The 13,334-nt window shown below is 31.0% G+C and overlaps 1 protein-coding gene across 1 annotated transcript in view; it reads left to right on the forward strand.

Moving 5' to 3' along the window:
• The window catches only part of LOTGIDRAFT_113882 (hypothetical protein), a gene marked incomplete at both ends in the record, with an annotated part of 28,761 nt that extends 15,427 nt beyond the window's left edge, over positions 1–13,334 (forward strand). Inside the window, 3 exons of the mRNA XM_009052107.1 lie at positions 10,019–10,312; positions 10,909–11,046; positions 13,107–13,334. Of these exons, the coding sequence (XP_009050355.1) occupies positions 10,019–10,312; positions 10,909–11,046; positions 13,107–13,334 (660 nt within the window). The remainder of the gene's footprint in view (positions 1–10,018; positions 10,313–10,908; positions 11,047–13,106) is intronic.

The raw sequence follows: 13,334 nt of genomic DNA on the forward strand, positions 1-13,334 counted from the left end.
GTAGACAAGTGCTCCACGTCTGAATTTTGTCTGAAATATTTAATGATTTTAACAGATTTTCTCAAATTTAGGTTAAATCCTTGTAATTCCACCTCTCGGGATATTACACTGAGTACGTAATGGTAATCGTTTTCCTTAAAGGTTTACAAATCACATTGGAACTATGCTCACAGACAACTCGTAGATAGAATATTCTATCATTTTACCAATTACCAACCTCTTGATGTGGTTCATAGCTGTACTTTATCTTACTGAAAGAGTTCTTACACCATTTTGTCATGGAACGGAACGAAAAACACAATTTTTCTCAAAATAACGCGATGCTTATAAGATGAGAAAAGTACAGTCAAGCGTCATTTAAGATTTAAAATCTAGACATAATAAAAAGAGTGCCAAGTCACTAGGATGGAAGAAATAAACTATAAGAAATCTATAGTAAAGATAGAAATATAATGTTTATTAAGCAATATCACCTGGTTTTAACGCCAGGTGGATAACTTATGTAAGATGTTCTTTCAGTTGACGCCCTGGTGATGTTTTGTTGAGTAATTTTACATTATCTGTATTTTGCTCCCACCCTTTATTCTTTTTCGTAATATCCATCATCTTTCTTTAATAGAGAGGAATGCTTCGAGGCATTAGAGCTCCCTTAACCGATTATGCACTTCCCCAAAGAACTGCTTGAAAGACATATGTCTGTTAGTCCGACTTGGTCAACTGGAAATTCCATATTACCTTACATATTAGTAGCCTCCTAAAATGCAATGCTTTGCCAAAATGATGGTGATACATAGACACATTGATTTCAGTATTTGAAGAGTAGGCGATTGGTCAATGCTACAGAAATGTTATGAACATATTATAAGAGGGTGTAATTTTGGCTCTCTGACAGCTAAATTAGTTTGTGGTTAACACCATTCCTGAATATACCTGCCAAATCTCCTGTAAACATCGATTGAATGAATGAATTGAGTTAATTACATAAAAACATATATACAGTGAAGAGATAGAATCTTTTAAACTTGCACTTGTAGGAAAGGTGACTTTCAACAAGTTCAAATTTTCAATCGACATGCAAGTCAATTTTACCATGGGCGTATTCTAATGAATATTCCCACTATTATTGGACTAAGTCAACTAAGAAAGATCTCTTTCTCGTAACAGAGTAAACGAAAATCTCCACAGGAAGCTATCATGTCCAACGACATGAGCAGGTTCGTCAAAAGGCCTTTTTAAGAAAAAATTACATGAATAATATTTCACAAGAAGCAAAAATTTGTACGAAACTTCAATTTTGTTTTCCACAAGATGCCATTAATACTGCAAACTGCTATCTTCTCAATGTTAAATGCATATACATGTAATTAGTAGATTTGATTAGTTTTGATCATGTCGTGGCTATCGGAAGCTAGGAAATTGATGCTGATAAAGAATTTAATTACAAGTTTCAAGAACAAGTAATCTTGGTTAAGAGCAGAAACCATATGGGTGGACATTTTTTCTTCAAAATATAAACACACCTAGGCGTTGTATTTTAAACATTTTATACAAACGAAATCTGGCAAACTTGAGTAATGTTACACTTTGAAAATATTCATAGCCTGGTGATTTAGTTTATTCTTCAGACAAGTTGTATTCTAAATAGCTTGTCTTAAATTGCTTGTTTCATTCACGAAACTTTTCATTGCTTCATTGTCACATTTTTAATATTCGTAGTTGATTTGATGTGTTGTCGAATTATTTGTCATCTCATCGTGATTGAGGGTGGTTTTAAACAAAATACAACGTATATGTAACAAATGTCTATTACGAAGCTATGCATTTGGAAAGAACCTTCCACATGGTCTGCATCGTATTGGTTGAACGAGGCGAGGCCTCCGTTTCCTGACCACACTAACACTAAATATTTTCCTTAAACCTGCACAACAAATCTGATTTTATTTTTAAAATTTTGAATATCAGTTTGGTTGTTTGTGAATCTGTGGTAGATTATTCTGTAGAAGTTTACATTGCAGGAACATGGCAGCAGATGTACAGTGTAGATTTAAATATCAAGACATTTAAAGAATTATTCAACTAATGTAATTGATAGGTTATTGTGCGATAAAACGAGAACCTTTACCATATTTTACTTAGACTATTGTTTATATTTCGTGAATATGTAATATTTTGAATAAAACTGTAAAATGAATCATAATATTAAGGATCGTTGGTGGTATACAAAAAATGAGACTGATAAAGAAAGAAAATAAGTTGTTTCAATCGCATCCTCTATTATCTGGACATTATTATAGTAGAACTTCGTCCCCATTCATTTATTTACCAGAGGATTTGTTCTTCTGCTTTTCGAGGTCTTGACTTGCAAATTATAAAATTAATAACTTTTTTTAAGAATAATTTCCAACGTGTGAAGCGGTACCCATGAAACAGTTCATTAAATCTGTTCAATGAGGTAATGTTGTGTAAAGTAGCTTTAAATTTATATTTAAGTCATTTTATCGATTTTCTTTCTACCGTTAAAACCACACCCTTATAATAATAATGTTGGATATTTAGTTGCACCAGCACCAAATGGTAAATATCAAGTATGTGTTAGGTGTACTTATATGGGTCATTAGCAATATATTGCATTCTACATACACCAATTATATGAACATAAACTAGCGTTATAAAGATCATAATGATAGGACATCAGAACTGAACAAACCTCATAAAATAATCTCTTTATTTTCTTGTAAATGAGGCGGACAAACTTTGTAGAAGCTTTTTTGTGGAAGAATTTGACATATACGTTTTTTTTAGGCTTAACAGTCTACTTATTTATTAATTTAAGATGATTCAGATATGAAAATTGTATAAAACGTTGAATCTGTTAAAATGATTTAATTAATAGTATCTACCAAAAACTATGATGAAAAATTCTGAAACGGATTTACTAATCCTTTTCCTATAGCTTTTCATTCATAAAATCCAGCCTTTTCAACGTTAAATAGGATTCGTACTAAAAGAACTTAACGAAATCCGCTTTTTGAAAGTTTTTATTGTTATTCAGGGCGTAGCTGTATTTCAATTATAACTAGTATATATGCTTATATAACTACATTTTCGCATCATTTAGTTTAAATTATTTGTATCGTCTTGGATATTAAAGTTATTTTCACGTAATTTGAATATAATATGGGTGCTGTTATTTAAAATGTGCATTTTAAGCCATTGGCAACTATTGTAATCATGACATCGTGGAAATTGTTATGGGAGAAGTGTGCGGATGGTAATAATGGATGTTATGCATGCGAACCATCGTGTAAACCGTGTGCGCAGGATATTAATAACATCTTATTAGTTTTTATTATAAGCATTAAGGTATAGAATTACATTATGATTTAAATCCTTTATTCTAGTCGTTTAATACTTAGTTATATTAGACACATTGTAAAATACCCATAAAGGCCAGGTCTCAAACAGGTAATATTAAATTGTCCAGTCATTAAAGAAATAATTGGACTTCCTGGGTTTGACAAATCCTCTTGCAGGATGACATTTAGTGTTTCGAAAAAGTAAGCTTGACTGATGTTTTGTTACAGTATAGTAGAAAAAGATTTCTTCGCCGAGCTTAGTCTGAACTTGAAAATCTTGAACAATTTGTGACCTATATATGAGTATGAATATTGATTAGAGTCCTATCTGAAATATAATATATTAAGTACTTAATGTCATGACCTAATATTATTGTTACTCCACCCTTGTTTACATTCTGCAATATTAGCGATAAGATTTGAAATATATATTGGTCAGTGTCAACTGTATATGATGAATGTCTTTAGTACCTTTATGTTGCCCTCCTTTGTAACAGAAACATAGAATACTATTAGGAATATTTGATTGTCTTTGTAGGTTTAATTTTGAGATTTTGTTAATTGCTCACGACAATTTTACATTTGAGTTGACGACTTTCAACAACGCATTACATATTGTTTATTGGTTATTAAATCAAGAATTTATGAGAGTGATTATTTTAATAGTGTTTAAGACATTCTGTATTTAAGATTCTAATCATCAATAAGTGTTTGTAATAATGGTTATACGATTTTTAAAAGCCATATACAGTGTTAATGTAAACAGTATAATCATATTTTATTGGCTGTATTGTATAACGAGATAAATTCAAATGCCAAATGGGATAGCAATAAAGGCACCGCCTTGACTTACACCGATTCTAAAGTTCAAAATTCCTTCAGAGGTTGTGAAGGTTCATACACACTTTTTTCTATTTGAAGATATCTTAGACATGCTTGAAATAAAAAAAATATTACAGTTAGTTGATGCCAAGATGAATGAAATTTGGTTGAAAGAAAATAATTTAGAGACTGTATTATCTTAAGGCTTATATCAAATATACTCTCTGATTTCTTTAAGTTTAGTTAAAGTGTTTATTTATTTTATTAGGCGGTGGTTACAATATGATTTAAAGATAAGTACAAGTCCGGGACAGTGCATGTAGATTTTACGATCTAAGTACCATTTCGTGGTTTGGTTTCTATCGATAAGTTAAAGACGCACTCAACTGTTTATTGAAATACCCCGAAAGATAGTTTCCTTGGCACTGGGGATCATTCAACTTTTGCTCGTCGAAATTTGATACATGCCTTATTCCGCCATGCCCTAAATAAAATCAACCCAAAAAAGAAATAAATCAGTAAGAATAAACAGTATAATGTTGTGATTTGAGATTTAACTATAAGCATTGTCAATTACTACTGGAACCAATACTATCAGAATCACTATTGATATAATGTCATAGTAAGGGAGTTACCATTTTGACACGGTTCCAACAAATACATCAACATATATGATTTACGTATTTAATAGGGAGGAATCTAAATGAATGCAATTATCTATAATTATCCTAAATTATTTCTGGAACAATTTTTGAAGAAAAAAGTCATAACAACATCAAAATAAATCTAAATAAACTATAAGTAGCAACATCATAAAATGGTTTTAAAATACCATTTGATTTAACGCTCCAATAGTAGAGGAATCTGATTTTTATAAAAGAACAAAATATAAACACAACAAATGAACTATTTGAGGTGTCAGAATTTTTCTCTGGAATAAGATATATATAGTGCTTATTTACCAGTTTAACGACCTTACGTTGTTGTCAGCAGACGTGTCATAAACATTGCATTGTTTATACACGTTACTTTTAATATATTCCACTTTAGAGATTCCTAAAAAATCAGTTATTTTAAAAGTATTTATCATTATTTTTGCCTTTTTCAATTATTTTTATAAGCTAAGAACGTACAAAATATTTATAGCGAACCAATATTTTAAACGGAGGAATACTAGCATGTACTTATAGTAAAGCAGGGCTGCCTTTCTAAACCTTCCCTATTACATATTTGTATAAATGTTATCTAGAATCATCTGACCGTCAGTTTCAATTTCTATTTATTCAACAGCTGTAAAGATTCTATGTTTTTTTTCTCTAAACCCCATCTCTTGTGTATTAATTTTCATTCATGTTTACAATTCCCCCCGGTTGATTGCATCACGCTGTGTTACAGTTTGTTGTGGCCAATGCATGATAAAGATATCAAATTTTGGCGGCATATTTCTGAACTTCTTAGAGAAAGTGGAGAAGTTAAATCCGGCGTCTTAATACAACAAATATACCCACGAAATGAGATAGTGCACATAAGGTACAATTGCTGATATGCCTTTTGTTTCATAGACGATTCTTTGGTTAGGAAAATATCCCTGTTTTAACATCTGATAGCATTCACTGTTCACGCGTATATAGCTCTCTTCCACAAGAAGATAAAAAACATTATGATACATGTACTCGGGAGTGATAATACAAAAAGTGATACTGTAATCTATTTTCTCTAACCAGTTTTGCCATCATTCAAAGCCTTTTCAATCACCATGGTAAAATACAGCTTACCAAACTTTTCTGTTGAAAAAAAAATTCTAAAAAGTTACATAATGATGTTAGTCGAAATTGCAAATGATCCAACATAAATACCATTTCAGTCGACAAGCTGACGTCTGGCGTCTAAATGACACATGTTACACACCACCTTCATAAATGTCAGCTCTTTTGAAGTCTAAATCTTGTAATGATATTTTTAAATATTTCGTATGCATACTGTGAGTCACTGAATCAGACAAATTTAAATATTCTGTCATTTTGCTATATTCTTTAGTATTGAAAATACATAATTAAATCCCATTTTGTCACTTCGTCATGCATTGAAAGATAAACGCGATTGAATGAAATAATCCAATCAGTTTAAAATTTTTTGAAACAGTTGAGGAATTGTCTAATGGAAACACAAAGCACTGACTAAAACCAACAAAGCTAATCTAATTTGATCCAAGACGTATGTTCAAATTGCATAATTTAAACCAACAAGTAAACAAAAGGCTGTGTTTATTTGGAAAAGGAAATTCAACGTAATCTAGACTCATTATGTTTCCTTTTTCAACCTTCACAACACATCTGTTCTCAAATCATCAACAGATCTACGTTAGTGTAAATAACCTAAAATAACTCTAACACTTATAAAAGATTCTATATTCAATGAGAAGAATAATCTTGTGGTTTTCATTTTTTTTTCTTTTGGGCGTTTCCAATATTTTCTGGTCCAGAGATACTGGTACAGCTAGTCTTACGATTTCAATCAAATGTATTGATAGTAATTAGAAAATTAAAAGCATTCATTACTTGTACCTTTATAACTTACATTAAAATTATGTAGTAAAATCATTGAAATGCTTGTCATAAGCAATTTACAGCCAAGACGTCAAAGTTTAATGCTTTTGTTCAGATTCTTATCGTCAATGATGCACGTTATTTTGATAAATAAAGAAACATGAACAGTTACCAATAAAGGAATGTGTTCTGACTGTTCATCTGATACTTAATTTCAGTAACCTTTTGCTAGAAAGGTAGTTTTTAATTCTATTGTAATATATGATAACCACATTTTCCAATAGAGACCCATATACAATCGACAATTCGTTTCATTTTCGAGTTGGCAAATGTTACGTTTATTGTTTCTCCGCATTTGACATTGTAAAAGAAATAAGACGAATGTGGGCTTTTTTTTTAACTTAAAACAATACCCTTGAACTGTTACAGAAATAAAATAAACAGCGTGTGTTGTTGTGGTTTTATTATCAGATCACATAAATATTTTAATCATCTGGATATAGACATCAGAAGAATATATTATTGTTTGTAACATTGTCAAAATAAACATAACATACCTTTTTTTATATATCTGATTGTCAAATATATAGTTAAGTTTATATAATATAATTCATATTCATGACAATTGATATACATATTTCATATACAAATACAGCAACGTTCATTTAGAATATTGGAACATAAATTTCATATATTTATGAAATTGGAAAAGGGATTTAATTATCTATTCTTTTAGTTTCAAAAAAGTATTTTTACAGTGTTTACTTCTTTGATTTATAGGTATTTTCCAACTCAATGACGTCTGCACTAGGTGTGTCTTGAATGCAATGCCACAAAGAATAAAGGCAAGAAGACTGAACCTTTCATGAGAATGCCAGGAATCTGTAAATGTACTCACTAACTGCAGTAAAGATGTTATCTGTATAATCAAGCATATTTTATCATCTAAGTATAGTTTTAGCCAGAATGGCAGTAAGTCGACAGAAATAGAACATCTTACAACAGTTGTTTTCTTTCTGGAAATACCCCTCTAACGTCAGAAAATACGTCATATAATGGTTTGGAATATCGTTTTTGTTATAGTTGAAGCTTATATTTACGATAACGCCATGTGTACAATTTCAAGATTATGGAACGTCTGTAAACAATACCATATGAAGAGTTTTCCTTTCAAACTTTGATTGCGGATATTAGAATGCAAATAACATGAGCCTGCAAATGAGAATTAAGCCTACATATATCTTAAAATGGGATATGACCCACTATATGAATTGAATATCCGAAATTTGAAAGATAGCATGTTATTAGTAAAAATTACATTTGATGCCACGATACCTATCAAATAGCCTATACATTATAACTTGCCTTTCTCATTGGAATAACTCGTGATATAGCTTAGATAACCACCTGGGCAGGACCCACAACCATTCCTCATAATCTGCAGATGCTGGAGACATTGCATGCCTGATATGGGCCTTAATTGCAGGGCCTTAATGTATAAAATATAAATATAACATTCGGTTTAACTGCAGGGGTTACGTAAAATTTTGTTTAAAAAGGGGTAGCTTGTATAATGCCTTTCCCATTTAATTATATTCTAGTTTTAATATCATAGAAAAGGAACTGGAATTGTATTTACGACCTTGAAAGTGTGGTAGATCGAGAAATTGATCTAAACTAATGCAATGTCGTGTAGGTCGAGGTTGCATAAGTTATAACATTGGGTGTGTCGAAAGTTAACCTAGAAAACTTGACATTGTGAATAAATAGATCTAAGAAATATTAAGAGTAATTATAAAGGTGTATAGTTTGGTAGACAGGTAGACGAGTTACTGAAACATGTTATTTGATACTGCACTTGTCTTCCTTGTTATTGAATTACTTTATTAAATCTTTCAAAGTGATATTTTTTATATTAATGATTGTTTGACATATGTCCGGTATGATTATTTTATTTCAGCAGGACTTCTTCTTAAGTTTCCAAACAGTCATTGTTGTTTGTGGGCATCCTCCTGCGTTATGAAAGCAACCCCAAATGATTGCACATTTTAACTATGGATATTATTTATCATAAACATGAATTACCAAAATACTGTATTATGTGCCACGTCAACTCAAACTGCATATATATCTTTCTTTCAATTAAATTCTTATATTCCACTGAAAATGCGCAGCTGGAGGAATGCACGACTATCAGTACTTTTTCTTTTTAATAAAAAAAATCAGGAATCCTAATCATTAATCAGGATTCAAAGTAGTGTGTGAACAATACTGGAGACAAGCCATCACAAATGAAAAATCAAAACTTTTAGTTTGTGGCTGGGGGGATGAAATAAAATTTCGAAACAAACCCGGATCCAAAATGAGCTTATTCGTTCTCGAATATTTATTGAATTCATCACTCATGATATTCTATATTTAAGTTTTTTTTATTAATATTATTTACGAGGATCACGATGTGTTAAAGTGTAAATGTAGCTGCCCTTAAATAAGAATATTAGAAATAACCGGGGACACCCTGTAAGAACATACTGATATCGTTTTGTTTCAGGAAACACTACAGTTCTAATACTACATAAGTGATCTGCGGAAATTTTTCCATCAATGTTTATTTAAAAAGAAACATCTGTCTGAAACGTAGCCATTACTATATTGAGTAGATCTGTAAGCTTCCAAAGATCTGTTATGAATGTTTGCAGTCAGTCAATCTATGACGGATCGTATACCGTATTTTACATGTATTTTATCTTGTTTCACAGTGTTGTGAGATATTCAAGAGATGAAGATAAAATTTTAATCTGTAAACGATATGACAAGTGGTGTTCTCTACTTGAAATCCTTGCGTTGGTCAACCCCCATACATCGTCTACTTATTATCTAACGCTTCATTCTTTGAAGTGGTAGAAATTTAATAGGTGCCTACTTCAACAAATCGTCAATTAAAAAACTAATTTATTCAATTCTCATTTGGGTAAAGTAGCTTTCTTCCCAATGGTTTTTCCACAGCAGATTTATATTTCTCTAGCAACGCTAAAAATCACGGAACGTGCAAGACTTATATATTGTTTTCAAGGTCAAAGATGCGAAATTTCGAAAGGTTTTGAAAATCTGTTGCATTTTACATGCGCATCAAACTGATACTTATATATCATTCTGATCCACAGTTCCAACTAACCTAACTCAACCTGAATATACAGAATTAATAACCTTGAACGTTCTTGGACCTGAAAAGATTCAAATTGTTAGATTTCACAATAGCTCACAGACTTATAACTCTTTATTTTCTATTTTCAGGTGAATAATAATGGTGTCATATCATTTCTAAAAGAACTAAAAGTGTATCGACCTGACGACTTTCCATTACAAGATGCAACTCCAATAATCGCGCCCTTTTGGGCAGACGTAGATGTGACTGAAGGTGGACAAGTGTGGTATCGGGAGGAAACAAATCCACAAACTTTAAATATAGCTACTAAAGAAGTTCAGCGTTATTATCCTAAAGCTCGTAAATTTAAAGCTACATGGATGTTTGTGGCTACGTGGGATAGAGTTTGTTTTTATGGGGCATCAGGGGCTGGTGAAAATAAGGTAAATGTTCAACCTTTCCTACGTTTTAAAATACCCTGGCCAAGTTTCAATTAAAAGTATTGCTGAACCATTTACAGTACTACAACAATACTAGGGGTTTGGGGAACATCAACGCATTCATTGCTGTTCCATTTCAAAGCTATTATAAGATATAAGAAAATACTCACTTATGTGATGCTTGATGGACTTGGAAGAAATTGGAAAGGTTGTGTTTTGGTGGTGTAAGCATATGGAAAAGGGTAAAATTAGTAAATGCAAGTGGTAATTTTTTAGTAATTAATTGGTTGATATTTGGATTTTTTTATTTTATTTCAAGGGATGGTTTAGATGTGCTTTATTTATGTAAAATGAAGTAGTTTTCTAAAAACAAAAAATAGTAGTAGTTACAGTGGAGTATATTATATAATATTGAGCATTGTGTATTTTCACAACATTTGAAATGCATGATGCACAAATGGGTCAGGAATCACAAAAAATGCATTGAAAAGAATAAAGAGATAAACTATTTCATACAATAATAGAGTGAAGGAAGTGATTTTTGGTGGTATGCTATGTTAAAACTGTCCACATGTTTACTGAGTGTCTTATATTTTCAGACTAATACATTCCAAGCTGTACTTATAACAAATGGCAAAGAATCGTTTGTGATATTTAACTACCAGAGGATAGACTGGACAACTGGTTCCAACAGTGGCGGGGATACAACCACTGGTCTTGGGGGTAACCCTGCCCAGGTATGGAAGGTAGAGAGATATGGTGGTCTAAATTTTGCTTTGCAAGCAATAGTGGAACATGAGACAAAAGAGACATTTTTCAAACTGCCATTTTGATGATGTATAAAAATGAAAGCTACATAAGCATCAAGTAAATTTATTATATTGTTTGGAGAAGTGAAAAGAATTAAGGAATTCCTTGAAATACTAGACAACTCAAGGCATTTGATTTGATGAAATTTAGTGGATCTTCATTTGATTGATGTTATGGTTAGAAAAATGAGCAAGTCTTGAGAATTGTAGTTTGAAAAATGTCGTAGTGTGTCATATGCAATACCCAATCTCTTGAAAGCCTAGTAGAACTAGTTTATCATTAGGTTATTAGTCTTAGTCTTTTGCAATTGTGCTGTATATATGATCTATATTTTAGTTTTTAGGCAACATCACTTCAAAGCACATCAATCTATATTATCAGCATTTCTCAAAATACACCAAAAACAAATAGCTTTTGCATGATGTTGGGGTATTTTTTTGTTAAACTGTTATTTTCATTATTTAGAATGAAGAAAGACCATTTGGCTGCTACATGATTTCGGTGAATAGGAAATACACCATTATGCCATGAAGGATTGTTTTATTGTCAATCTATTCTTTAACTGTCATCTGTCTTACTGATTATTATTGACTGTTCTGATTTTTTAAATCATTGGACTAGTTTCTATCATTGAGCTTCTTAAAGAGCTTTGATATTGTATATGACACCTTTTTTTGCTCTTTATTATTTTGCCTTTGTTCCACACAAATAATCACAGTCCACTGTATTCTCGAAATACTTTTTTCTACTTTTTTATTTTTCATTTTTTGAGTGTTTCTGTTATTTTTTTATGTTGTATACTAGCACAATTACTTAAAATTTTATTTTAGTCAAATGATTAACAAAAGTAATTACTTTCACTGAACAGTCATTGTGAATTTTAATACCAAAATCATGAAAATTTTCTATAACCATGAGTGATATGATGTATTCATATTTATTAGTATAGTAATTTAGTCATTAAGTACTAAATATTATAATATGGCTCATGTGACAATATCATTTCACCCTAGATGGCTAGTTTAATCTCCTAGTTACGGTAGATGTTGGTTTTGGTGATCTAGATAAGACTACTTGTGCAATTTGAAACTTGGAGTCTCTATATAGAACAGTTGCTTAGAAATAAATTTTATAATGAATGTCATCTATCAATTCACATAGATAATTAATTAATTGTACTAATGAGATGACTAATTATTTATTAATTAGATAATGAAAATATGAACCGTATGTTATTGTTATGTATATTGAGAGTTTATATTGAGATTGATGTTACAATTGAACAATAATACCAGAATTTTGAATGATTTTGTTTAAATGCAAAAATTTCAGAACAAGTTCTCCAGGAATATAAACTCCCAAGCCAGTCTTGTGTGCAGTGCTTTATTATTTACATATGCCTAACCACCCACCCTTGCTTATTGCTGCTTTATATTGTCTTGTGTATAAATTGATGCAGAGCAAAATATCCAAAACTTTCAAACTTTTTTTCAGAAAGTTAAAAATGGTATAACATGTAAAAATTGAAAGTTATCTGTATTTTATATTTAGGTACACAAACTGAGAACATTAATAATGTGACTTGCAATCTCAATAATTTTAGTATACTTAATAAAGTTTCTATCAATCATGAATATTACACTATGAAGCAACATGTTCTACCATTTTTAATTACTGATAGATTTCAGTTTGGTTATAGAGAAAATGTTATGACCAAGGTAAATGTATTAACCTAGCTATGACCTTATTCTAAAATACTCTCTCAAATACTAGAGTCTTAATCTCAAATTAATGGGCAAATTTTAGTAAATGAGATGGCATTTATGATGGTATTGGGCTAAAAGTTGACCCCTTGGTTATGACATGAAAGTAACTATACTGAAGTTTATCCTATAATAACTAATAAGAATTGTTTTGGATATTTTTGTCTGACATCACTGTAATGATTGACTCAGTATTTTAAATTTTCAACTCTCTACTTTAACAGGCTGGTTTTAATGCTGGTGATAAGAAGACATATTATGAAATTGATGGAGCAAGAAAAGATACAGTTATTAATCTAACTTTAACTAGTAATGTTAATATTCCTGGCAAATGGTTTTTCAAAGTAGATTCTGCTCAGATTCAAGGAGTCTGTTCCAATACAGGTAAACTTTCAGGAATAAAATTAACGGAACAAGAATTAATTCTGAAAATAAAGAAAAATTCCTCATGA

The sequence above is a fragment of the Lottia gigantea genome, assembly GCF_000327385.1.
Source record: "Lottia gigantea unplaced genomic scaffold LOTGIsca_18, whole genome shotgun sequence".
In the NCBI taxonomy this organism is placed as follows: domain Eukaryota; kingdom Metazoa; phylum Mollusca; class Gastropoda; family Lottiidae; genus Lottia; species Lottia gigantea.